Below are 27518 nucleotides of genomic sequence, written 5' to 3'. Positions count from 1 at the left end.
TTCGTGTCCCCTCGCCATCCGTTCACTGTGTGAAACAGTTGGGTTTGTTGACAAGATGAGGAGCTGAAACAGATGTATGTTACCTCAGCTGTAAGGAGATATGTAATCCACAATAGACAGAGAGTGTCAAGGGTAAAAGTAAGGCCATAGTTAGAAGAGGCTTTCAAAAGACCAGTGTTTGGTTTCAGTGTGAACGCAGAGCATTTGAAAACAGGAAATGCAGACATATGAGAACGAGAAAAGAGAACTCATGTCTCGTTGTTTCTGAATGATCTTTGAGAAGTAACAATAAAAACAACATACAGTCTGTGCTGCATTGTTATCATCATTATTTCTCCCTCAAAGTGAATACTGACAAATAAATAAACGTAGGATAAACCTAAACTATGTAGGATAAACTTAACTGGCATCATTGCTCTTTTGAAATAAGTACTTGAACACTTGCATTTTGAAAAAAGCTTTATTTAAACAATCACAAAAAGACACCTGATCAGTAGTTTTATGAAACCTTCCTTTGACGTCCAACTTCTTTCTGTGAGCTTTCTGCAAGACAAACAAAATGACTTCTAATTATATTAATTCTAAAGATTTACGAGATGACACAGATTATGATCAACATTTACACAGTTACGTCTGATAACTGTTGAAGGAACAAATGTAAGAGATATTTTAGTTTGCTTATTACATCTTCTCAACACCTCAGACTGGTCCTGTGACATTTGTTGCACTTGAAAATTACACATGAAATGATGACGTCGGCTGTTACTGATGAGCTCTATGTATTTGACTTTTGAGTGGACGTTGTCAAACTTTCTCTTTAAGTTAAGTATGACTCTGTTATCTCAGCTTCTGGAGGAGCCACTGAACTGATACTGTATCATAAAAAAATAAAACACAATGACTTAGTCCAGTCGTTGTAACCAGGTCAACAGACTTTCATTGCTTTTATTCCTGCTACAAAGAAATATTGTGTTCTTGACCACAATCTATTACACTGTGTTCGTAATGATGTGATAAATTTTGCATATTTACAAAACAACTTACTGCTGAGAGGAGCCAGCCTCAGGACTGTTGTAGTGTTGTGTCACTGTTAGCTGTTAGGGTCAAAGGTCAGGAGAGCGTGCACGGGCGACCTGCGGCCTGGTGAGTGTAGCTTTGGGGAGGAAGTGTACTGTGGACCAGATATTAGGTGACCTAGAAGAGCCACAATGTCTATGTTAGAGAATTATATAGCAATACTTGTGAATCTGCTGACTGCTGATGAATCTGCTGACAATTAATCATTTGTTCCATAAAATGTCAGAAAATAATGAAAAATGCCCATCACAGTCCAAGGTGACATCTTCAAAGTTGGAATTTTATCAGTACGTTGTATGAACATCGTTTTTAATGAAAGGAGTAACAGGTAATTGGAAAAAAGGGAGCTTTTCATTGGATTGCAGGAAAATGACAGGAACTAGTGATGAAGACTCACCCTCACTGAAGGAGTTGTTGCTTATTGTTTTCAGCTCAGCTGTCTTCAGGAAATGCGGCTCACTGTACACACACATTACATCACATTACACAGCCTGTAGCACTTAGCAGCTCCTTGAATGTTGCATGAGGGTTAAAAAGGTCACATGGGTAGATGGTGTGACCGTCTCGAGCTTGAAGGCAAATCATGTTCAAAGCATTCAAACAAAAACAGAGCTGGTTATACTGGGACACTCTCCCTACCTGCCACAAGTCTTTCTTCTCAGTCTGGAGCCAGTTTTTACCTCTTCATATTCGTCAGCACTGCTGCAGTAACAGAGGAACATTAAAACATAGAGTGAGACTTCACAAAATGAATTTATCACATTCCAACAGAGACGAAAAAGTCGACAGCGTGTTTTCTCTTAACAGAGTCCATTACAAGTACATTACAGTACAGGTCATGAATCACAATGTGGTCAGTGACACCACTCATGTATGGGGAGCCCCTCCCTCCCTCCCTTCCTAGCCACTTAGTAGCGTCATATGATTTTCAGATGTGACCTTTTGACCTAAGCTAGCCTAAGGATGAAGCTAATCCTTCCAGTGTGTGGGAATGGAGCCAGACGTACAATGCAGTTCTCTCCGGTGCAGACCGCCTCCTATGGAAACTGTTGCCAGTAGCGCTGTTATCGGTGTGTGGTCTGCGGTTCTCCGAAATCACTCCACGCAGCTCTTTCACGAGAGACCTGAGCTCCCAGGTGTGGCTCTCCTGCTGCTGCTTTGACTTCCAACAGTGAAAGGAGGACAAAGGAGATGGAGACAAAGTCAACATACTGCTGTAGTGATGTCAGTATCATAAAGAGAAACCAATATCACACAATCAATTTCTGTGAGAATGATCTTTAATCATGATAAAGATCTTGTATTAGCAGTGTGACATTATCAGACAAAACAAAGCAGTATTTCACTGTCTGATTTTTCTCTGTGACGCAGGAATGTAACGCTGTGTATGTTTTTTATTTAAAGGCCGAGCAGATGTGCTGAGCTTGTGTCTGCGTGGCAAAATAAACAATGATTCACACATGCACTCGATGAGCCGGAATCATACGAGATAGGGAGAGATATAGGGAGTTTCTGACTGACTGTACCTTCATGTGGGTGTTGGAGACGTGCTGGGAAGAGGGTGGAGCAGTGAGTGCTGTCGGGGTCGGAGAGTCCAGGACAGGTGGAGTTACATTCGGAGCAGTGCGCAAATTTTGACCTTGGAGTTCCTACCGAAAAGATAAAATAGGTTATATCTCAAGATATCTAATGAGAGTTGTGTGATATTACTATCACACATGTAGAATGAAGAGAAAACAGAGGACTTATATACATACATTTACCATATATATACAGTACCAGTTTGGACATACTTTTCCATTCACTTGAAAGAGAAAGTGTTTTCAAACGTTTTACTTGTACTGTATATCTAAAATGGGCTATTTGTGTGTGATCCACTCTACCTTCAAATCCAGGGCATGTTTGAGTTTCAGACGAAAGAACTCCTGTTCCTGCAGCTGGATAAAATCCTGACAGTCTGTGAAGCTCTCTGACATCTTTGGTAAGATACAGAGCATATGAAACAATAACACAGTGATTAGAGACAAACAGAGCAGAAACAGAGCAGGAAAACACTGATACTGTTCTTTTTTTACCTGAATTTATAAACTCAAACATTAGTTTCCAGAGGGGAAAAGTTATTCAGATGTCATTAATATGCCTGTTATCCTTTTGTGACCTTTTCTAATCACGTAGTTGTTTGGTGCAAATTATGCCTTCATTAGTCAGCTGACAGCAGAAAGATAACAGCAAATGATGGGGAGTGAAGGCCACAGCTGGACTTGAGCTTCAAACGTCAAACTCTAGGCCGCCCCAACCATATGTTATTGAAAACTGAATCTATTTTAATGTACATTATTATTCATTGTTGAAAAAACAGCCTGTCACCATCTTAATCAGGTTACTCCAAAAGCCAGATTTGGTGGTATTATAACAACAAACATTTAGTGTAAATGAGCGCCACCTTGTGAAGGATTGACTCCAGCTTGCTGATCCTGTCCCTTAACTGTTTATCTTTGGACTGAAGGGCCTCCAGCTCATTAGCAAGCTGTCTTTTCTCCTCCCTGACAAAGGTGAGCTCCTGGAGCTGACGCTGGTTCTCCAGGCTCTGGTAGTGCTTCTCCTGGATGGGGAGAGCATAGAAATGGAGAAAATGGTGAAACAATACCAGCATCTGAAATATATATAGTTTGGTGGGAGAGATGAGTGAGAAATGTTATCTCAGTAGAAAAAATGGAATTTCCAAAAAAAAAAAAAGCATTACAGACGTTAGAAGAACTTAATGATTTATAATAGCTCCGCTGCTTTGGAAGCACTCAAATGTCGTTACTGCTCACTGTTTCATTTCTACCTGACTAAGATTTTAAAAAGTAATTTATAAAAGTGAAATGGTTAGTAGTTTCTCTTTTGTGCCTGATTTGAGATATCAGGATCTCCATGGAGGTGAATGTCTAGCTTCTCAAGTTGTCTGCTGTCCAGGCATTCAATTTCACCCAAACAAAAATGAAGGTATATGAATGTTACAATAAATAAAATTACCTTTAAAAAACGGAATAAAATGTTGATGACAAAAAAATAAACTTGGAGAAAAACCAGTAAAGAATCTACACAAACAGCTGTACATCGAGCTTTTCACCTGATGCAGCTTCTCCACAGTCTCCTCGAGATGTTGGATCCTACTATGCAGAGAGTCAACCTCTTCTCTCCTGGCAGTGATCTCTTTCTGCATGCCCATGGCCACCTGAAGGCCTGAGGTGGAGACAAAAACGTGAGAGAAACACAGACGAAAAGAAAGCAGTGGGGTTAATAAGTGAGAGAAAACATCATGGACAAAATGTATTGAGAATATGAATCACAGCGCTTTGATCTCGGAGAGTCTTTGTGCACATCAAGTTGGTGTTAATGGTTACACATGTCAGATTACATCTCTTAGTCTGCGATGCAGCAGAAGGAGGACATATATAAATCCAGTTTTCTTTTAAATTTACGGTACTAATGTTTTATTTTAGTTCTTGGTGTCGGCATTCACAGATTTCATTAAGATCCAAATAATTCACAGTTATCTACACTCAATCAGTGGTTGGATGTTAAACGACAGATGTTTCTCTGTGCATGAGCTCTTTTAATTAAGCCTCATATTAAATAATGACTTGGACCTCACCGTGTTCATCAGCCCCTTGCAGGGTCCTCAGGGTGCTCCTGACCTGGTCCAGCTCTGCCTGGGCGTTCTTCAGCTGACTCTGAAGCTTCAGCACCACACCCTCGTGCTCCTCGATCTTACAGCTGTGAAGCCGTTGCAGTTCCTTGTGCTCCTCTGAAATTGCGCCCGCAAAAACACATGCGTTATAGCCGCAGTGAGAGACACACACACACATTAACACATGAGCAAACACATGCAACAATAGAAGGGCTTGGTTGACAATGTAAACATACCAAACATGGTTCTTTGCTTTCTTAACACAGCGGGACAAGAAGATCATTTGATTTGGCAAAAAAACCTGACAGCTGGACTCTTCTAGAAAGAGCACTGTGGTGATCTATAATTCCTAGAGATTGGAAGGACCAGTTGTAGTCTGCTGCTCAAAGGTAACAAAACTCCTACAGGCCATAGTCCTTTCTTAACTTCCCATTACACAAGATGGTGAAAATTCAAAGCCAGAACATTATATTTTTAGTGGTAATGAACACATCAGTATTAAATTATGCAGGAGTCTGTCCCTTCCCAGCCCAAGACTACCAGCTGAAGAGGATGTATAGTTTTATAAGAGCAGTTCAATTTAGTTTTATGAATAAAGTTTGCTTGTGATGGATATGGACCTCCAGTGTGGTGAAAAACATTCAGTGAAGCTCAACTCACTATTGAGGGTGAGTAACTGCACACGGTGCACCTCTAGCCGGGTGGTGAGGTGCTGTTTCTCCAGGCTCTCCTCCCGAACTTGTCGAGTCTGCTCCGTCACCGACGCCTGTAGCTGGCACCTCTCGTGTTCCGCAGTTGCCAGGTCTGACTTGTGGTGATCTAACTCGGCCTGATGGCACAGGAGGAAAGTAGAGAGAGAGAGAGACGTGAAGTTAGCGATGGCGTGGAAATAGTTAGGAAAAGTCAAGTCATTTTTCATTAAATTGTCTCGCTGCTAACCCTGAGCTGCTGAATCTCCAGTTTGTGCTGGTTCAGCTGGTTGTTGAGGAGGCTGTTCTCCTGGTGAAGGGTGTCGATGGTGTGGCTGTGTTGCGCCGTCATCTGGCTACTGTTCTCCATCTGCAACCTGAGAATTTCTACCATCTTCTCTCTTTCACTTAGTGTCAGCCTCAGTGTCTCCCTCTCTGCGTGCAGGATCTGGCACTGGCTCTGAGCGTCTTCCAGTCTGGCAAGGTGCTGAATAAAGCAATGAGCAAAAACAGGCACAGGGAAGTAGTTATCAGATCAAGGTGGTATGTTTCATAACTGATGATGATATTAAGGATAACACACACAAACTCACTCACTCTCTCTCACACACACACACACACACACACACACACACACACACACACACACACACACACACACACACACACTTTCAATCACACTTTCAATGGTGTGTTACCTCTTCGGCTTCTTTCTGCCTGCGCTGGAGTTCCTCCTCCTGGGATTTCCTCCCCTCCTGGGCCCTCTGATCCAGCAGGGCCACTAGATTTTTTTTCTCTTCCCCAGCTCTGTGAAGCTGCTCCCTCGCCACCTCCAGCTCTCCTCTCAGGACCTTTACCTCCTCCTGGAAAACACACTGCTGCTGCTCACTGCACCTCTGGAAGATGAAGCACAGTGGCACAGTGGGCTTGCTGCATTTAAATGGGCAAGAAATAATATTTCGGCAGTGTGAAGAAATAGGATACTAATAACGGAAAGAAACTGTTGTTATTCTTGTATAGCTGATGAACCGAGCATGCTCTGTGTTTAAACAAACTACTGAACATTGACACTCATGCTCATGTGAAAGTAGAGACGATGACGTTTGAGCAGTTCAATTGTAAAAATGCAACATGAATAGATGCATTGGACTTTAGTATAATGGTATAAACCACTTGATTTTTTTACATAAGCATGATTTGTGCGATCTTAATATAAAACTACTCTTTTTTCATCGTCTTTTCTCTAAAAATTTCCAATAAGCCACAAAATTGCTGCACCATGATACAGGTGCCTCTGCATTTGCCATTTTAAAATCACTATGTTGCACTACAACAGGAAGTGTGGTTTCAGTCAGCAAAACCCACCCCCGAACCTGAACCTCCGTCTGAGCCTGGCAATCCTCTTTGACTGTTTCCACCACAGTCTTAAGCTCTTTCACCAGCAGATTACACACCTCCAGATTGTAATGCAGCTCCAGCAGAGTAAGCCTACATTCAACTTTAGTATCACTCAAATTACATTATGTGAAATGAACCTGACTGTGCAGTTGCCACTTTAAATGGGATCCTTAATGTTATGAAACATGAACCAACTTGGAAATGAGCTGCAACACCTTAAGTTGTCCGAGCTGAGACCGAAGCTCCTCTGTCTGTTGTAGTGATCGTTCTTTCTCTCTCTGGACGTTCACCAGCTGTGACTGAGCATGAATGAGCTGCTGCTCCAGACGACAAACCTACAATGTAGTAAGTCCCATTTACAAACCAAAACAAAAAACAAGTTTTAGTTGCCATTCTAAATCAGAAAAACTCAGAAGTTTCAAACTCTGTTGGTTTTCCACATTCAAGGAGTTAAATAATTGCTGAAATTTAACACCAGCATGAAAATGAAGGTGGTGGCTGTTATGTTTGTGTAATCTTTGAGCCACTTTTCAAACAACTACACACGATAAGGATGCGTCACTATGCTCTGTGCATTCAGTGGTGTGTGTAACATGTGGTTGGTTTATATGAAAATTTAACATATCCAATGACTCACTGCTCATAGTATTTTACATACTACCTTACCTTATCTTTATGGCTGGTGACGGTTGACTCCAGTTCACTGACCTGACGCTGGTGCAATGATCTCTGTCCCTCTGCAAGTCTCCTGAGAATAAAAATGAATGTTTAAAAATTTGTGATGATTTCTGACACGTGTGGTTGCTGAGTAACAAAACACAGCCAAGAAGATTCATATTTGTAAATCCATGTGAGAACTTACTTTAGCAGCTCCAGTTTGACACTTAAGCTGATGCCGCTGTCTTTTGATGTACTCAGTTTGTCGGTCAACATCGCCACCTCCTGGCCAAGGCTCGCTATCAGCTGCTCCATTCTAAGACAGAGATGTACACAGTTTAAAGAATGGGTTCACAATTTTAAAATTTCAGTCTTAAACTAACAGTTAGGAGCCCAAATGAACATTGAAACCGTTTTTTCTTGCTGTAATTATTCCTGCTGTTCACACTGACCATTAGAAGATCCCTTCATAATGCATTTACAATATAAGTGATGGGGGCCAAAATCACACTGTCCTTCCGTACAGAAAAGTTTATCTGAAGCTTATTAGTCAAGTCAAATAGATATCTTTCAACATTACAGTATTTTTTTGTGTCAAAGTTCCTCTTTTTGTTACTATACTTCCACCACAGCTCAACAGGGAAACACAAAGAAGACTAAATGTGGCAGATATCCACTTGATATGGACTGCTGAAGCCTCATATAAGCTTCAGATCTTTTAAATGTATTTTTTGCACAAAATGACTTCACATGCATATTCACACTTTCACATCCTCGTTTACACTTTCACATCCTCGTTTAAACAATGAACTTGACTACTACTCCATAAGTGACAACACATGCTAAAAAAGTCTTGCATAAAACTGCATTACAAGAATAAAAATAAAAATGTAAAAAGTATATATTAACATCTTTTTCTGATTTTAATATGCAACTATTTCAAATTATTATTTACCTTTCTTTTTGCGTATTTACTCCATTGCACTGTTCATTTCCCAGATGTTCCACTGACTGCCATAAAACAGATAAAAAAACAATCAGATGAAAGCTTAAGAGGAGAAGTTCCACAATCTAAACTACATTGATCTTTAACTGACTTCTATAACTTACTAAAAGATGTTTCTCCTGTAGCTCCTCTTTTTCTTCATAATGATCCTCAGTTACTTTAACAGCTAACGGTGGCTGTCTTGGAATATTGGTGACTTCAGAGCTGGTGATGAATTTGTGTGCACACTGTTTCTCATGAGATAACAGCGTATGGTACAAATCCTTTATATTCAGTTCCAGTGTCTCTACTTTCCTGTTAAGTGCCAACGTCTCATTCTCCGTTTTCTGCAGCTTCTGGTCCTCAGAACTTTTGATGTTTTTGATCTCCTCCAACATGCGCAGCATCTTTTCCATCTGATCAACGTGTTTCCTCGAATCCTTCATTCTACAAATTATAAGATCTGTGGGTCAAAGGGATTTTAAACAATTTCTTTACTCAAGCAAGATTTTATCAGTGTGTTCACCTGAGGTCAGACAGGACGTTCTTCTCTATCTGGACTTTCTGCAGCTTGATCTGCAGGTCCATGATGGCCTTGTCAAAACCAAATGGCTCTTGTTCAGGTTGGTCACACATCTGTGTTTCAGAAAGTAAAATAACACATACATCACTGTTTCAGTCATTTACACAGCATCAAACTATTAGGATTTATGACTGAAATAAAACTATAAACCTTGTTGAGCTGCAAATTAGACATCTGTTGGAGGCAGTCATCTAATACATTCTCCAACACCTCTTTTCCACGAGTGCTGACCTCCTGGTTTAAACGCTCTGGACTACAGATAAGAGGCTGATTCCCTTTCTGGTGGTGGGCTGAGAGAATGGGTGAATCATCAAGTGAGCCATCTGCAAAGCAAACAGTTCAGTTCAGTTCAGAGCTTTATTGTCCCTTAACGGGAAATTTAGTTTGCAGTGACGGTACAAAAAAACAACAGTGACATAGAATATCATCGCAGCACACAGCACAACCAAACTTGATAAGAAACAATCACGATCAGAGTTAAAAGTAGTTAAAAGTATCAAAAGACTATAAAAGAGTGAACTTTGTCATCCATTGAAAGGTCACAGTCACATTCATTTATAAAATCATTTAAAGTTGTGCTAAAAAAGCAGTGCAATCAAGAGTTGTGCAAGTTAATTTCCTTTGACTGGACCAAGCAAGTATAAAATATACATGTTCAGGTTGTCAGTGGTTCTGGGGTTGGTGAAACATGTGTTCATGCAACATATACATGGCTAGGCTTCTGCTCATCTTGATTTTTCAAATTTTGATTTCCTAGACTCAAGATTGAGTGGTGTTGTTTTTCATTCATCAATTATTTTTGTAACGTTTTCGTCAGGTTCAGGTCAGGTTTTCTTTAAAGAGCAGATGTATTCAAATGTGTGCGCATGTGCAAACCAGAGAGAAAATACACTCTTTAGAAAACAAAGTAAAATAAACAACAACAAGGTGAGGATCCATTTCTCTAATACACAACAGAGACAGAGATGAAAACTCGGATATACTCCGCGGAGGGGGCGTGTGTATCTATATTAAGGACCGCTGGTGCCGAAACTTTGCAGTGAGAGACAGAATATGCACCACTGATGTAGAACTTTTGTATATTACCTTGCGGCCACACTATCTCCCCAGGGAATTAACTAATTTGTTTGTGGGCGTTGTTTATATCCCACCCAGCGGGAATGCGGGCAAGGCAGTGAATCTATTTGCAGACTGTGTCCATCATCACTTAGAAATACTTGGCGATTTCAATCACTGCAGTTCAAATAAAACCGTGTCAGGCTTTGACCAATACGTGAAGTGTAGCACCATGAATAATAACATACTGGATAAATGTTATGGAAATATAAAGCATGCCTATATTATTAGAGCCAGACCTCCACTTAAAAATTCTGACCATAATGTAATCCAGCTGCTTCCCACATACCGGTCAGTTTTTAAATCTACTAAACCAGGTACTCAGACTGTGAAGGTATGGACTAATGACAAATTGGAGGAGTTGAAGGGATGCTTTCTTTGCACAGAATGGGATATTTTTCTCAAGGATGCAGACATAAACAATGCTACAGAAGCGGTTACTGACATTACTACATTAACTTTTGCATTGAATCTGTCATACCCAGGAAAATTGTTAAATGGTATCCTAACAATAAACCTACTGCAACCTGCAACTTCTTCCCTATCTCCGAGACAAATTTACCAATAAAGTAACCTAGTAACCTAACAAAATCTACATTATGTACATACATACACACTTGTATACACACACATTTGTGCATATATATTCATATCAGCCCATAATAATTTTGCACTTGGATGAGAAAAAGAAAATTGTTTTAAATTGGAAGCTAAGTCAATTTTAATTTTATAGTTTTAATGTAGTTCTCTCCATAATGTATAGTTTGATACATTGATATGCCTTACTTAACATTAATTCATCCTAAACCAACTTTTTTTCATCTGCCTGGTAGCTACATAAGTAAAATGTTGACTGAAGCTGTTTGCACTCACCGACATTAAGCTCGTACTCATAGCCGCTGTGCTCAGGTGTGCTGCTTATGTCATATGTGCAGCCAAATCTTTCCAAGGCCACTTTGGTGGCATTTTCCACCTCCTGCTGAAGCCTCTGGGTTTCCTTGGTGCGCCTATTAAGCTCCTCACTGGCAAGAAATAAAAAGCTACTGATTACGTTTCATGAGAGCTATCAATTTGTTGTATCTTAAACTATGCTTTGATGTAAAAATGTGGATGAAGCCTAACCCTCCTGCAAAAGTTCAATTGGTACAAAAAATCAGATATGTCTATCTGATGGAACATATGACTGTCCTCCTTCAGCTAAAAATGCATATATTTATGAGGACATGGAGACCCGTTATCACATTCCTGGGTTAAGATTTTCATTCTCTACGTGATGGACTTATGGTGTCTACTTTGACCCTATGTAGCATTATTATATTTGTAGGTATCTTACATATGTGTGGAATGAAGCCCAATCTCAAGGTGATTTTGTTCTGTACAGTTAAAATTGCCTGTTGATGTGTATGAATGGCAAAAATGAATGTTTTTTAACATCTTAGGGCCATCCTGGAAGTCAATGCGATATATTGTGTTGGTGTCTTTCCTAGATCCATTAATAAATAAATACCTCAACTCATCCAGGGTCAGACTGTTGAATCTCTGCGGTGAGCAGGTGTCATGGGTCTCTGTAAAGTAAATTGAAAGTAAAAAATGACTTGTAAACACTTGTCAATCTAATTAAAGTGCTGACAGACATTTCCATTGAACTTTCGCTCACCTGTTGTTGTTGCTACTGCTGCTCTCAGCTTCATGTGATGCGACGATAGCTCAGTGTTTTCACTATGAGGATCAGAGGGCTGAAACTTCGATGACATTTTTGTTCACATTAGCAGACCAGGTATTTATAAAACTATGAACTATCCGGACCGCTGCTCGAAGCTAAAGTTTCATTATTATTATTATTACCGTGGGAACAGCATTATGTTAAAGTTTCATCACCATGGGAACAGCATCCATGGCTAACCTAGCAACCCCTTACTACGTCGATTATTGGATCTATTTGTGTTCTAATCATTAGGTAACATTACCTGACTAGCTACAGTAGTCGCTACATATGGTTAAGTAGTTATTTGGCATGATGACATTAAAGAATTATGGTAAAAAGAAAAGTTAGCGCGCACCGTTTCAAACATGACTGTAAACATCCGCTTTTTTTCCCTCCCTCCAGTTTATTATGACGTAGCCACGCAAAGCAAATGCGTCTACCGCGGTGCATGTTGGTCAATGTAGTAAATAAAAGGGTTGTTTGTTTATTCGAAGTGGACACTCCTTAGGAGCAAAAGAGGTCAAGGATTTTGTGTTTTTTTAACATTAGCAGCACAAACTTTGGAGTCAAAATGGAAATGTGAATAACTGAGAAGGGTAATTAAGCTGCAGCCCTGGTTTTATATCCTGCACCGCTGCTGTTTTTTTTGAGGGGGCAAATAAGGTAAGAAGGGTAGTTTCTGGGTTTTTAATAGCAAGCTAGGAGAGGTAGATTGACTAGCTCACTTGTTTTCGTGTTAATGAATGATGTTGTTTCCCCTGAACTTTGTATTATAAAAGCTGGTGAAAGTTACACAGGAGATTAAAGTGTCTAAGTCGAGCGAAATGACTAACATTACTCTTGATGTGATTATTTTGGTGACCTACTTTCTGGTGGTCAGTGGACATTTAGGTTAAACCCACTATGGCTCAATTAATGTTAAAGTTTATTTTCCTCCAACATGTCATTTTTTGCACAATATCCCAATTAATCGATGTATAACACGGTTAGAGCTGCGATATAATCTTTTAGAGAAAGTATTTGTAAGGTTTTGGGCGGTAGGTAGGGGGATTTTCCTATGATACTTGACACCCGTTAGTAGGTGTGGTCTTAACTTACAAGACAACATTTACTTTGCTCTGTTGTCTTCACTCCTCACTGCACGAAAACAGCTGTCCATATCTGGCTTTTGTATGACAATGCAGAAGAAGTAAGACATAATGTTGTTTTCCAGGATGAGGGATCTCCAAGGCGTCGACAGCCTGCTCTTGAAAGAGTTAAAGTCGTTCTGTACCAAAGAGAACAACTTTCTTCCAAGGGAGACTGGCCTGAAGCTGATGGAGTCGACTTCCACAGAGGTAACCCACTGACCCATTTTTTTTATTTTTGTCTGTCTGTATTAGGCGTGCATTTTATATTAAGGGTGCATAAAATGCTTGCTATTTCCAGCGATTCATTTGTAATATGTTACGGTGCATTTTTTTTAGAATCATGGTGGAGTGTCAGCCAAAAGCAGAGACACCCGAGTGGAAGAGTTGTGGGGTCTGACCAGTTTCTTTGGCTACAGCACCCAGACTTTTGTGCAAGCTGTCAATTTGCTTGACAGATTCCTCACCATTATGAAGGTATGAATTTAATATAGCATTCAAGCACAAGCTGTTGTTATAATATAACTCAATTACAGTTTGTTTTTCAGCCGTAGACTCTTAACTTTTCAGGTTTTATTTTAGATTTTTAGTTAGATTTAGTTATTTGGTTCAGAACATGCTTTTTTATTCCATATGTGAGCATCTACTACATAACTTTGTTGGTTTTAGATTCTTCAGCAGACAAAACGTGACAACAATGACCTTGTTTGACCTTGAATCATGGGATGTTGACTCACTTATCACTGTTGTGTTATTGTGACAGGTGCAGCCCAAACACTTGCCCTGTATTGGAGTATGCTGTCTCCACATTGCAGCCAAAATGGTCGAGGAGGAGAGCAATATCTCACCCACCCAAGAACTAATTCGCATCAGCCAAAGCAAGTTCACTGTGCCAGACCTCTGTCGTATGGAGAAAATCATCTCAGAGAAGCTCAGCGTGGAGCCCAAAGCAGTGACGGCCTTAACCTTTCTACAGCTCTACTATTCAGCCTTCACCTCCCTGTCTGCTGGAAGGTAAGCATTTAATTTTCTGCTACTTTCTTTTATTGTTACCACTGAAGATTTACTCCTGTTTGCATGGAGTTGGTCAAACAGATTCTGCTTTATGAGGTTTGTACTGGTGGATCACAGGATTCCCTCTATATTTTAAGGGAGGAGATCCCAAGCATTGGGAGACTGGAAGCCCAGCTAAAAGCCTGCTTATGCCGGCTTGTTTTCTCTAAAGCAAAAGTAAGGATTGTTCTCAGATGATATTGTCACAGCATAGCAGTGCTGATTATGAGTCCCAGGTCTCATAAATCTGTCGTTTTTTTCCTCCGCAGCCATCAGTGCTGGCACTGGCCCTCATTGCCCAAGAGTTTGACACCCTTCAGTCCATCACCGCATTGAAGATTGTTCAGCAATTCCAAAGACATCTAAAGGTATGAAAAGAGAAATGTAATGTATGGCTGCAACTAAAGGTTATTTTCATTATTGATTAATCTACTAATTATATTTCAAATTAATTGTTTTGTCTACAAAATGACAACGCATAGTAAAAACTGTCCATCATAAGTTCCCACAATCCATGGGGTTAACACATGTCCTGTTCTGTCCAATTAATGGTCCAAAGATATATAATAAATTATCATAAAATTCTAGTAAGCTGCAGAATATTCACTTGAAATTGGGCTTAAAAATGTGTCAATTATCAAAATTGTAGCTGAATAATTTTCTATCAGCTGGTAGTTGCAGTTTCATAGACTCTGGTGATACATTTATATTCTGGATAAATAACATTGATTTCACTGTTTCTTTGGACTTTCATAAGTCCCCGTCTTGTGTTACTATTTGAACACAAACATGAGATTGGCTCATGTAGCAGCATATACATTCTATACACTGAGTTGTTTCTTTACTCCTGCAATTCCAGCATTTTTTACATTTCTTTGCTTCTTATAACGCTCGTGACGAAACTGCTCAATGTGGTATGACGACATCATTGTCTGACACCTGACATCATGCAGCTTTATGATGTGGAAAAAACATCACTTGACATGTTGTTGACAGCATATTTTTGAGACTATTTCTGTCTGCAGCCTCTCAGATGTTTCCTGTTTGACTTCACAGATTAGCGACAGCACGTTGCACCACTGGAAGGAGCTTGTGGCCAAATGCATGACCGAGTACCGCTCAAGCGAATGTAACAAACCTGACAACAAAAAACTTGTCTGGATCGTGTCCCGGAGAACAGCTCAGAATCTTCAGGCCAGTCATTTCAGTGTACCTGGCCTGCCAACCATTCCTGAGGGGAGCTGGGATGAGAGCGAGAGGTTAATAGTCCACTTTGATTTCCTTAACTAACCTGGTTGCTGCTTCTTTTGAATGAAAACACAATGCTTTGTCGCTGAGATATTGACAAAATGGTCAGATTGTAATGTTATTGCATTAGTGATTTTTAAGTCTGCTCAATTCCTGGGATTCTTCACTCAAAGTTCCTAACAGCAATTTAAGAACAAATTACATTTAACTGTTGAATTAGATCTGTAATCAATAGCTGGTTAAACATCTGGTGGCAAAGACAGTCTGCTACTATTCAGCTGATGGTTGGTGAAGTCTGCACACTGTAGCTAATGCATGTATAATTTAATAGGACTTTGTGTTTAAAGTGACGTTTCAAGCCATCTGCTCTTCTTCAGACTAAAGACATAATGTATAGTCGCCATCTTAAATACACAAAGACCCAGGTCAGCTGACAGTCACATGATGTGCCAAGCCCACTCTATATTTACAGGCGTACATACAACCCACTGACCTTGTCATTGCCTTTAGTACACCCAACTGGAGCTAAAGTTCGCTTTGCCAGTTAGCCATGTAGCTGTTAAACCTGATAGTTAGCATGTGTCAATAATTAGTCATAACTAATCTCTGTTAGAAGTAGTTTGCATCACTTGGTACTCCACTAAGTTAAAACTTAACAACTGCTGGTGCAAGTGGCCCTGAAAAGTTCTTAAAGTAAAACAGTCCAAAAGAGAAACTCACTGTTTGGTTGAGCTGTTCACAACTCATGTCTACACGCTCAGGCCGTGACCTGTGATGAGACATTGCTTCATTCCAAGAAGTCACTAATCAACAATACTGGGAACCAGTGCCTTAGCTGTCATCCTGAAATCCTTAAAGGATATTTTCACAATTTGTCAACTCTGTCCTAAAACAACACTCACTCAATATTGAAACACTGAAAGAGGTTTTCCTCGCTGTAATCATTCCTCCTCTTCATACTGGCTATTAAAAGATCCTCTTCAAATGCGCTTTCACTGTAAGTGATAGTGACCGCACTCATAAAGCGCCCTTCTATTTTTTTCAGACTCTCGAAGCACTTTACACTAAATGCCACATTTACTCATTCACATCCATCAGGAGGAGTTTCTAATTATTCAACCACCAATAGCACAGCCCCTGGGAGCAATTTGGGGTTCAGTATCTTGCTCAAGAACACTTTGACATGTGGACCAGAGGAGCTATGCTTCCATTTGGTGGATGACCCCGATCTACCTCCTGAACCTCAGCCACCCAGGGCCAGAATCTGGTCATTATGTGCAAAAATGTATTTAAGTTGATGTGAAGCTTATATGAGGCTTCAGCAGTCTGAGTTAGTCACATCAAGTGGATATCTGCCACATTTACAGTCTTTTTAGCATCAAATTCCCTCTTTGTGTTTCCCTGTTGAACTGTGGTGGAGGTATAGTAACAAAAATTTTGACACTGAAAAGACTGATTGATAATTTGATAATTGTTCTTGCTAATTATCCCTTTACATTAATCCAGTAAACATCATCACAGATTCAGAGTAGTAGTAAAATGCAATAGTAGAACCATCGTACATTATATGAGTATGAATTTTGATGATTAATGCCCCATTTTCTCTCGTAGCGAGGATTCCTGCGAGGACATGAGCTGTGGAGAAGAGAGCCCATGTGGTTCACCAGGCAGTGACGGAGAAGGAGCTTTCTTCCGCTCCGCCTTTCTCAACTGCAGAAAGTGACGCCCTCCTCTCTGTGCAGTAACAACGGATGTGTGATTGTCCTCTGAAGTGTAACTGATTTTAAGACCTCTGTTTCACTTGCCACGTGTACGTAGGTATGCCAAGTGATCGTTAAGTGCCTGTGTTAATTCAGTTTACCGTCTGTGTCTTTTAGTGTATTAATGCAACGTGGAAAATTGCAAAATCTTGGCAGCTTGATTGCAATACTTCAGAATGTCTTTTTTTTTTTCCAAGACTTTGTGTTTGTTTGTGTCCAAGTTTTGACACATTCCAGGAAAAATAGCGACGCTCACGGGAGAATTTACGGATGTGAGTCATAAAGTTACTGTTGAACACCAGCTAAAATATCATAGCACATCCTCAGTCTTTTTTTAAAACCTGTTTTTATACTCGATACCACACATATATATACAGTATTCTGCTAATGTGACATATAAAAACCATGTAGTGTGAAAATACCATATGCATGGATATGTTGAAATATATGATTATGAATGGTTGTTGTTTACTTTGTTCACCACGATAAGCTTACTGTAAAAAAAAAGAGAGAGAAAAGTTTTAAAAAAATGTAAATAATGTGTAAAAATAGAAGAAAAAATGTCATGTTTTTGTGAATGCGAGATTATGTGTGTTGTATTTGGATATTATGTTAAAAATGAAATATCTCGGAAGGGTTAGAAATAATTCTTCCAAATAAAAAAAGTACTTTTTATCCTGTTTGTTTTACTCAATTCACTTTCTTCATGAGTTAAACCAAGGCGTCATATCTTTATTTTAGACACTTATGTGCACACTTTAATATTAAAGATGAGTAGAGGTGCATGAATTACATCAACTATTCTAATAATCAAATTCCCAAATTATCTTTTTGCAGCTTAAATGTGAATATTCTCTGGTTTCTTTGGTCTTATAAGACAGCAGACAGTATCTTTTGATTGGGACAAAACAAGACATTTGAGGCCATCACCTTTGGCTTTGAGTCATTTTCACCATTTCAGAACATTTTATAGACCAAACAACTACTTGATTAATTGAGAAAATACTCAACAGATTAATCAGCAATGAAAATAATAATTTGTTGCAGTTCTCGAGTAGCGTTTAACCAAGGTCAGGAGGTGTAAAATCAGAAAACCAGCATGCAGGTCTGGATTACGAAACAGGCCTAGGTTGACTGTGTGGTAATCAGGTTGTGGTTATTTGATGAAATGCAGATTTGCTGAGGAGTATGCACCACTAAAGTGCAATATTAGATGTCATGGTGAGGGTCCTGTCCCGTAGAGGGGCCTTGTGTCAAATTCTGCTCTACCAAAACCAGGCTTTCTCCACTTTATAGTGTTTTTCATGATTGTTAAATATCTTATTAAATTAAAAGGTTGTCATGAACTCAACGTAACGAGAATGCAGAGCTTTCTTTAATGTTCCTGTTGTTGTCTATGTTCTGAAAGAAAATCTAATCAACAGTGCAGCATTGTACATATTTAGGAATTAAGTTCAGTTCTCCAACAAAGCAGAGCAAAGTTCTTTTTACAGCAGAAAAAACATCATACAATCCATCATGCTATCCACATTTGATTATGGGTGTATTGCTGCTGCCACTATTTTAAACCCCTGAAGACCGTGTACCCCAGTGCTACTCCATTCATTATTACAGACAACTGTTGCACTCAACGCTGTGATTTAAAGTGTCAGATGGTCCTCCAGAAGGCATCAACATACCCGTTCTTATTTTTAAAGCCTTGCTATATAAATTGCAGACATATTTAACATCCTTAGTGGAGTTCATAGTGAACAGCCGTAACAGCAGGATGGATTAACAGGTTTCAGAGACTGGTTTTCAATGCTGGCATGAACTGCAGAGCAACCTAAAGTAACTATTTTGTTGCATATGAAGTACTGTGAATTAAATATCATTAATTGATTACTTATTATGCATCATCTAATCACATAAATTCATGGTGACCTAATCATTTCCTGTTGTTGAGTACAAGGTATTCATGATACATCCTGCAGTAAACAATGAGCCATACTGGGTGAAGCATTATTTAAAGTGCCCCTCCAATTAAAAATGTGTTTGTCTTCTTGTTCCTTCAGAAAGATGTTTTTTATCTGCTGAAGGCTGAACGTTTCTCTGCTAACCTTAATTATATTTACCTATATGGGGCATGATATCTGAATCTGACATTGAGCCATATATGGTATTTCCAAAATGTAATTTGCAGAAGTGTGATGGGGGAATCTCTAGTGTACAGACAACTGAGAATGGATTTGACAGTGAAAAGGTCCAGCAGGAAATATCTCTATCTGGATTTTTTTTTTAGTAAGGAATTGGGAGTAGGGGTCATTTTGATAGTTTCAGCCTTTAATTGAACCTATTTAGTGTGGAAAAAAACATATCAGACACAAATTACTGATTGTTTGATGTCTGGAAACAAGTCTCCAGGGGGGCAGATGTTTAGTACTCTCATCACAGCCAGGCTCATATTAAATATGAGAGGCCATAAATTAGTGGATGATGCTTCCTCCCTTAGAGCCTCATTCCTTTTCTAACCCATTCATTTTATTACTGGACAAGCTTTCCTTTATGCTGAGAGCTGGGTCAGAGTGTGTGTGTGTGTGTGTGTGTGTGTGTGTGTGTGTGTGTGTGTGTGAGAGAGAGAGAGAGAGAGAGAGAGAGAGAGAGAAAGGGGAGGGGGTGGTTTTGGTGGTGGAGGAGGACGAGGCTCGTTTTGTTGCAGACTGGATGTGTTGACAGACATTTCTCCTCCATCTCCTTGATTAAAAAACCGGGGCAGCCTGTAAGAGGAGCAGCAGCAGCAGCGTGCAGAGGAGCAGCAGCGGTCGGGGGCTGGGCAGGAATGAGAGCGCACCGAGCCGGGGCATCACAACCATGCAGCCGACCACCACCAGCCGTCCATTTTACACGATTATATGAGCCGATGAGCGCCGCCGCCAGTGTGTCTGTACCTCGCAGACAGGCAGTAGTGTGCAGTCCCGGTGATGACAACATAGGCCAACGCCTCGCTTCAGATCCATACAGGGAATGAAAAAGCACCCAAGATGGTCCGCATCGCCAAGGCCCTGGGTTTGGTCATCCTGTGCGTCGCCGTGCTCATACTGTCGCTCATCAGCTATGTATCCCTCAGAAAAGACAGCCTCTTCACCTCCTCAAAATACTACATGGGAGGCCCGAGGATTATGTTTCACGCAGGTTTTCGGTGAGTGCTCGTCTCCAGCAGAGATTGTAGGTGGTGGATGTGATGCTGTGCACATATAAACACAGGAGCTGTTGTGGCCCACTGGGCACGATTCAAATCCTGGATGTAATGCGCCAGATCCACACATCACTTTCCCTCAAATTTGTGCCAAATGCTTCCTGTCAATTAAAAACTGGTGAGCTGCCCATGGTGCTCATGTTGAATCCCAGAGTGTCACAGTGCCTTTTTTTTTTTTTTTTACTTAAAAGAGCAGACATCATAGCTGGAAAATAAATGAATGAAAAAATTTAAATAGAATCATAATGTGAGGGAATTCAATGTCATTACGTTTTGTTTTAAAAATAAATAAATATAATAAATAATTAAATAAGATGCTGCAACAGAGGCTTCATGTTTTCCATGTGCTTATGACACTACCTGTTATTTTATTGACCTCTATGATAGGGCTGAATGATATGGACAAAATCACAATATCACAATATTTTCAAATACTTCGATATTGATGTTACGATACTGTAGGGATGACTATTGGTGCTTTCACAAGATGTTCACAATGACATTTCTGATAAATAATCATCAGTAGTGTGGATAAAGGCAAATGATAGCTGCTAGAGAATAAATTACTGTACAGAATAACAGAATATAATGACTTTTGTTCTCTCTTACAAAACTGTTATCAATTATATATTTTGTAAAGGATTCAGGCATACAGAATTCAATTCATGTAGGCCAAACAATACTTAAAATTTGACCAGTTCCATATAGGAAAACAAAATATTTTTTGTTGTTGTTTTTTAAATCTGACCTCTTATTCATTCATTTGTTTGTTAACTTAATGCCCTTATTTGTTAAAGTAGGGATTGTGTTATTTATTTGCTGAGATATACAAACATAACAGAAATCATCATCATAAACAAACATCATATCCACTTTTGTTGCTGACCCATACAGGTTTAGTAAATGATTTATTAACCACTAATAAAATTGGTTTATAACAGCTCAGCCTTGATACATGGTACATGCACTACCAGGGCGGCCCATTGAAAATGGTTTTAGTTTTCCAATAACTGGTTGAGGAAATAGCGTTTAAAATGGAGAATTTGATTACAATCTATGAGTTTATGAGTATACATTTTTGGGGTCACTCCTGTATGGCCACCTTAAAATAACCAGATAGCTAACAGCAGATCTGGTTTGATCTCCTTCTACAGAATTGTCTCAATATCTCCAGCCAGTACGGTGATTCAGCGTGCTATTTCTTGTAATGTTGTCCTCAGGTCTCAGTTTGCAATGAATTTTCTGGACCCTTCCTTCATCCCCTTAACCAACGCCCTAAATGAGGAGCTCCAAGGAAAACCATACAAATGGAAATTCAACAAGACCGCTTTTTATCAGCAGAGGTAAGATATAGATGTTATTTGACATTTTTATTTTCTAGTTTGTGAAGGTTTCTGTGTGAATATCTGTCATCCTGTCGCATGTGCAATACGCATTATTCAAACTAAATTTTGGGGAGCAAGGTGGTCTTGAGCTTAAAGGGCTTTAAAATGGGGGGAAGACTATTTCTGCATGTTTCTAGTAGCTGATTCGAGTAGTCTGTTAAAGAGTTTCTGCAGTGGCAAACCAGTGGAAGTCCAAATTATTGGTTTTATGATAGCGCCCCCTAGGTTTGCATTTATTTGACAGAATACCATTAGTTGTATACACAAATGGAGAACTTTGTCGCAGCCAATCAAATACTTACATCAAGCAATAATGTGGAAGTCTATCATAGGCAGATCAGATGGTCACACTGAGCCTGATTGCATCCTGCTACACAACACAAGAGCCACAAACTGTGAACAACTCACATCATCTTTCCTGCTAAAGTCTCCTTCTTATCTAACTTTCAAACATGAACGAAAGTCTTGTCCTGCAGCTTAGCCAAGCCACAGAAAAAACATTCACTAGGGAAAAGTCAGTTTGAAGGGCCACTACTACCACTAGGTCCTGTTAGATACCGGTGTGGTCCTTAAGGGGCCTTATGCTCCATCAGAAGTGTTTTATCGTTATCGGTCTAATAGCTTTGGAAACTCTTCAACATCGGATTTAGTCACTTTTGATTCTTACTCTTTGATTCTTACTCTTTAATAATGCTGCTAGCAACACACTGTCTGCACATGACTCACACAGTTTTATTGTCTTTCTCAAGTATCACTTTTCAGTCTGCATTGTTGACTGTTATTGATTGTGAAGCTGTAATGAAAACAATAATTGATAAGAGAGAGGCCCTCAAATAGATAACAATGCAATACTGATAAGTGGTAATTGATAGCATACACAGATAATGCATCCACCGAACAGCTGATAGTGAGAGAAAATCAATTAGCAAACATAGATAACGGATTCTGCTGCACGCTCCCTCAAACAAAGGGAATGACTGAGCTTGAGACTGTGTCCTGACCACCTGACCACCTATAACTAAGCAGTAGGGGAAATTTTCAACTCTTTTCCCAGTATTTCCTTCCTTTAAAAAAAGCAGCGATTAATCTGTTGCATTCAGCTGTGGTTTAAATGTCTCTGTGGACAAGTCAATTACATTAAGTGATAGCTGCACTAATGTACAACGTTTCATTTGTGTTTATGGAGGCTGTGGTCAGTGAAGAAATTGGTCTTTTTCCAATTTCTGTCTTTGAGTTTTTGCATTTTGCCTTTAATTAATAGTTGACAGTAGTGATATCGACAGAAAGTCAAGGGAGAGAGGTAGGGAATCGAACAAGAACATTGCAGTTATATGGTTGGCATTTTAACCACTAGGCAACATCCCTATTTTCCATTTTCTTTGACATGGGATTGTTAGATGTTGCATAATAAATAAGTAATTCCTATATGTACCCACAGTTTACTGATTTAGATGCTCATTTATCCAATTATCTAAAAGTATAAATATGAATCTGCATCACCAGTAGCTGCCTGTAATAGTGGTTAAATGTCTTCTTCTTCCAGGAAAGATATCTTCAGCTACATTGACATTCCCACCAACTTCTCACTCACAAAGAACAGCGTACGCGTTGGCCAGCTGATGCACTTTGACTACTCCAGCCACAAATATGTCTTCTCTATCAGTAACAACTTCAAGTCCCTGCTCCCAGACATCTCTCCTATCTTCAACAAGCATTACAGCATGTGTGCTGTGGTGGGTAACAGCGGCATCCTGACTGGAAGCCACTGTGGCCCAGAAATTGACCAGGCTGACTTTGTCTTCCGCTGCAACTTCGCCCCAACGGAGTTCTACTCCAAGGACGTGGGAAGGAAGACCAACCTGACCACGTTTAACCCCAGCATCCTGGAGAGGTACTATAATAACCTGCTGACAATACAAGATAGGAATAACTTCTTCCTCAACCTGAAGAAGCTTGAGGGCGCCATTCTGTGGATCCCGGCCTTCTTCCTCCATACTTCAGCTACAGTGACCCGGACCCTGGTGGACTTCTTTGTGGAGCACAAGGGCCAACTGAAGATCGAACTGGCCTGGCCAGGAAACATCATGCACGATGTTAACAAGTAAGAATGTTGATCTGATTAGGAATTTAATATTTACACAACTTAAGTTATTAAAAAGCTAACTGGAATATACCAAAATGAGCTACCAGCTACCATGGAGAACGCTAAAATCAATTTCAGTGTTTTAGGAAACTGGGGCTTTAGTTTTAAAAAAAAATGTTTGGACTGAATATACTTACATTTGAGAACATTAAATGATTATTTAAATATGTGTATATAATGGGTTATATTGGGGCCTGCATTACATCTCCCTTCAGGGTATCTAAGCAACAATAACTGTGCAACAGTGGTACATATAAAGCTATATAACATACAGTCTAAAATCAGATAAATCTCCTGATATTTTAAAATATTATTGTTTCTATTCATGAGATTTTAATAAATAGTGATGTCAGCAGACACTGAAACACAGGAACACGTTCAGTACAGTAAGTAAGTAACATCAAGTAACAAAATACTCTAACCATGAAGTAAGTATTAATTTAGTATTTATTCGTTAACAAGGTAAGAAAGAAACAACAACAAAGACAACAACCATGTCATCTTTGAGGGCATTTAGACATTTCAAGCTGTTAAAACCTTTTTCCCGAAAACAATCAATATCTCTGGAAAGAAGGTCGAATTGTTGTCTCCTTGTCTTTGTGAATCAGTTTTTTGGGGAGCAGTATTCTTATCATCAAAGCTGCCTGTATACTAGAGGGAGGAGATTGAGTGTCCTCTGTACATCCAAAAATAACACAGTCTCTGTAGGGGAAGATAGTTTGTTTTTATATTTTGGAAAGCAGGTCGAAAATATAGACCAAAGTAAACATAGTATTGGTCAATCCCAAAATAAATGTAACAGAATTCCATTCAGTACTTGACACTCTTTTAATACACAGACAAGACACATTTTGGTCTGCACAAAAAAAGTATTGATGTTCAGTATCCAGCTTGTATTCCCAGCAGTTTGGAGAAGAATGAAATTAATATTTTTTTCTCTGGGACTTCACTAAAGTAGCTTTTCATGATTCACTGTTAAAAAAAACCCTTATTCATCTTCTACTGGCCCTCTCAGTTCAGCCTCTGTCCCTTAACAGAGCGGCAGTTTTAGCTCCTGTCTCTTTAAGGCCCCCTCTTGATGAGCCTGCTCTGTTCTGATTGGCCAGCTTGAAGATATTTGGAGCACTTTGTATCAGTTAGAAATAATGCGGGGTGAAATAATACGAGCAGAAACAGCCACAGTGATGATGATGTTTGTTGAAGATCTGCAGACAACAAGTGCACCTCCAACAGGTAGACTGCTGTTTTGATGTTTGCCGTGCTGTATAATAAAAAAACGACTCATAGCATCATGCCAACTAGACTTGAGTCATGGCTCTGTGTGACTACCCTAGAACAGTGGAAAAATCCCATAATGTTAGCAGAGCAGAGCAGTGAATTTGCATACTGTGTGTGGAGCAGATAACCATATAAAGAAATGGGTCAAAATTATGTTGTCAAAAGGGTCTATTGTCGGGTATTCATCTCATGACCATTTCTAAAATTCTGGCTCAACCCCAAGTATAAAGATGATAAAACCATAACCACACACATTTTTCATGGTCATTGCAATTTCTCCTACATGCTTGAAAGGGGAGGAGAGGTATGATAAGTTGGTTGCAATTTTCAGCCTCACCACTAGATACCACTAAATCCTACACACTGCACCTTTAAAGGCGGTTTTGATTGATGTTGGATTTTTAATGACTGAGTTGTCGTTTTCCTCACAGATACTGGAAGACTAAAAACCTCTCTCCCAAACGGCTCAGCACTGGAATCCTCATGTACACTCTGGCCTCCGCCATGTGTGACGAGATCCATCTCTACGGCTTCTGGCCCTTCGGCTGGGACCCCAACACAGGCAAGGATTTGCCTTACCACTATTACGACAAGAAAGGGACCAAATTCACCACCAAGTGGCAGGAGACCCACCAGCTGCCCACCGAGTTCAAGCTGCTCTACAAGCTACACAGAGAGGGTGTGATCAAACTCAGCCTGACGCACTGCTCTTAGATGCAAAGCATGTGTTTGATGGTTAAGGGGTGACTCCAGAGACTGTGACGCAGATACATCAGCTCCACTTAAACTTTTTGTTGTGACCCACATTGCATGATAAATGTTAACCCAATTTATGACACCCCCATACTACAAACGCACACTCATGTCAAGGTATAATTTCACACGAAGATGTCCAGCTCACGTGGGATGTAAATCACAGACTTTCCACAGCGTCATTCGGTATTGTGTTCAGTACTACAGTCAAGACTTAACGCTGCTCGGTTGCTTCCCTTACTCTCCTTTGCATGGCTGTGGGCCGTTGCTGAACAGCTTGAACAGTCTATTTTAACTGGAGTCTGTTGGAGTTTCAGCTGTGGAAACATATATATAGTCAAATCTTCCAGTTCTGTTTAATAGTGTTGTTTGATTAATCGCCTTTTACAACAGTATACTGATTCTGTACACTGAAATCACTGCCTAATCTCAGGGAAGGAGTTAGATCAGTGTTTTTTTGTAATCAGATTCAATGCCTCAAGAGAGGTACAGTTTCTGTTTTCAGCGCCCCCCCCCCCCCCCCCCCCCCATGAGGTGTCAGACAATCTGCACTGCTCTGGAAGATGGTATTTGTTTACAAGACTGTACTACATACATATATATATATATACATATACACACACACACACACACGCATAGATATACATATATATATATATATATATATATATATATGTACCTGTGTGTCTTTTGTTCTGTGTAGACAGTGTAGCTGTCCACTTCAAATTTCTTTAAAATTTTGGAATAACAATCAACATTCCAACAATAAGCCATAAATTTACAGGCAGAGGAAAGTACGTTATTATTATACAGAATTTTAGGGACGTGATATCGGCCTACATTAGGTTTTGAGACATTTAAAATATCTTCCAGTGAGACTACAACTCTGTAGCCACGCTAGTAAGGGTGTAATACTCATTATTGGATTAGATTGAATTTGTCCCAGTTTGTGCCTCGCAGATATTAATCATTAATACATTTGAGCTACAGAGTCAAGAATTGAGTTTCTGAAAAATACTGTGAATATCTGTCAATCTTTGAAAAACACGTTACGTCCACTGCACGCTAAAGAAATATTTTCAACCCATTTTCCAAGTTTCAATTTTATATTCTATCTAGCAAGCTACAAATGGCACATCGTCCTTTTTTGTACAACAAAACCGAAACTAACTGAACATTTCCAATAACAGATTGGTCTATATGGATAGTACAATTGTTAAAGTACATGTTGTTAAAAGTCAAGCACATACATGCCCACAGTCACAAATGGGGAAAATATAGGTTAAATCTTCTTTTTTTCATCATTCAGTGGACAGAATATTTTTTGGCAGCAATCTACAACCTCACTGCTAGATGCCACTAAATCCTACAAACCAGTCCTTTTAAATGTTGTTAAAAGACCTTCTGGGTTTTGCTTAAAGAATGCTGAGAATTTTATTTATTGGGACAACTGGATACTTACATCTGTGATTTAAATGTACTGTTAATAGATGAGCCACAAACTGGGGCTAAGGTTGCACCAGCTATTTGTAAATTCGTTACTAAGTTTGCGTAAAGTCCTTCCAAATTAACTACAAGCTAGTCTCAAACTAGTGATATACTACATGAATCAGTTTGCACTACTCAGAAATGTCTTAACTAGGAAAGACT

General features: G+C 39.5%; 3 protein-coding genes across 3 annotated transcripts; 2 read left to right on the top strand and 1 right to left on the bottom strand.

Moving 5' to 3' along the window:
* Positions 1 to 458: 458 nt before the first annotated feature.
* Positions 459 to 11935, bottom strand: LOC128364871 (coiled-coil domain-containing protein 158-like). Its single transcript, XM_053325494.1, has 23 exons — positions 11839 to 11935; positions 11689 to 11746; positions 11055 to 11203; positions 9216 to 9388; positions 9009 to 9118; positions 8608 to 8929; positions 8453 to 8508; positions 7703 to 7813; positions 7507 to 7588; positions 7056 to 7175; positions 6141 to 6338; positions 5693 to 5929; positions 5414 to 5582; positions 4718 to 4870; positions 4193 to 4305; positions 3521 to 3679; positions 2961 to 3053; positions 2604 to 2726; positions 2085 to 2239; positions 1717 to 1779; positions 1475 to 1536; positions 1045 to 1194; positions 459 to 543 (listed from the first exon to the last, which is right to left on the bottom strand). The coding sequence occupies exons 1-22, from the start codon at positions 11933 to 11935 to the stop codon at positions 1091 to 1093; spliced, it is 2907 nt and encodes a 968-aa protein (XP_053181469.1). The 3' UTR covers positions 459 to 543; positions 1045 to 1090.
* A 654-nt stretch (positions 11936 to 12589) lies between these two features.
* On the top strand, positions 12590 to 17749 carry LOC128364494 (cyclin-G2-like). The gene is made up of 7 exons (XM_053325027.1): positions 12590 to 13223; positions 13353 to 13490; positions 13777 to 14027; positions 14165 to 14243; positions 14336 to 14434; positions 15123 to 15325; positions 16926 to 17749. Exons 1-7 carry the CDS (start codon positions 13086 to 13088, stop codon positions 17035 to 17037), a joined length of 1020 nt encoding a protein of 339 aa, XP_053181002.1. The 5' UTR covers positions 12590 to 13085; the 3' UTR covers positions 17038 to 17749.
* Positions 17750 to 20094: 2345 nt separating this feature from the next.
* Positions 20095 to 25829, top strand: LOC128365060 (sia-alpha-2,3-Gal-beta-1,4-GlcNAc-R:alpha 2,8-sialyltransferase-like). The gene is made up of 4 exons (XM_053325678.1): positions 20095 to 20252; positions 21530 to 21652; positions 23238 to 23795; positions 25547 to 25829. Exons 1-4 carry the CDS (start codon positions 20095 to 20097, stop codon positions 25827 to 25829), a joined length of 1122 nt encoding a protein of 373 aa, XP_053181653.1.
* Positions 25830 to 27518: the final 1689 nt, after the last annotated feature.

The sequence above is a fragment of the Scomber japonicus genome, chromosome 9 (genome assembly GCF_027409825.1).
Source record: "Scomber japonicus isolate fScoJap1 chromosome 9, fScoJap1.pri, whole genome shotgun sequence".
In the NCBI taxonomy this organism is placed as follows: Eukaryota; Metazoa; Chordata; class Actinopteri; order Scombriformes; family Scombridae; genus Scomber; species Scomber japonicus.
Note: the sequence above shows the minus strand (reverse complement) of the source record. Positions and strands in the feature narration are given on the sequence as shown.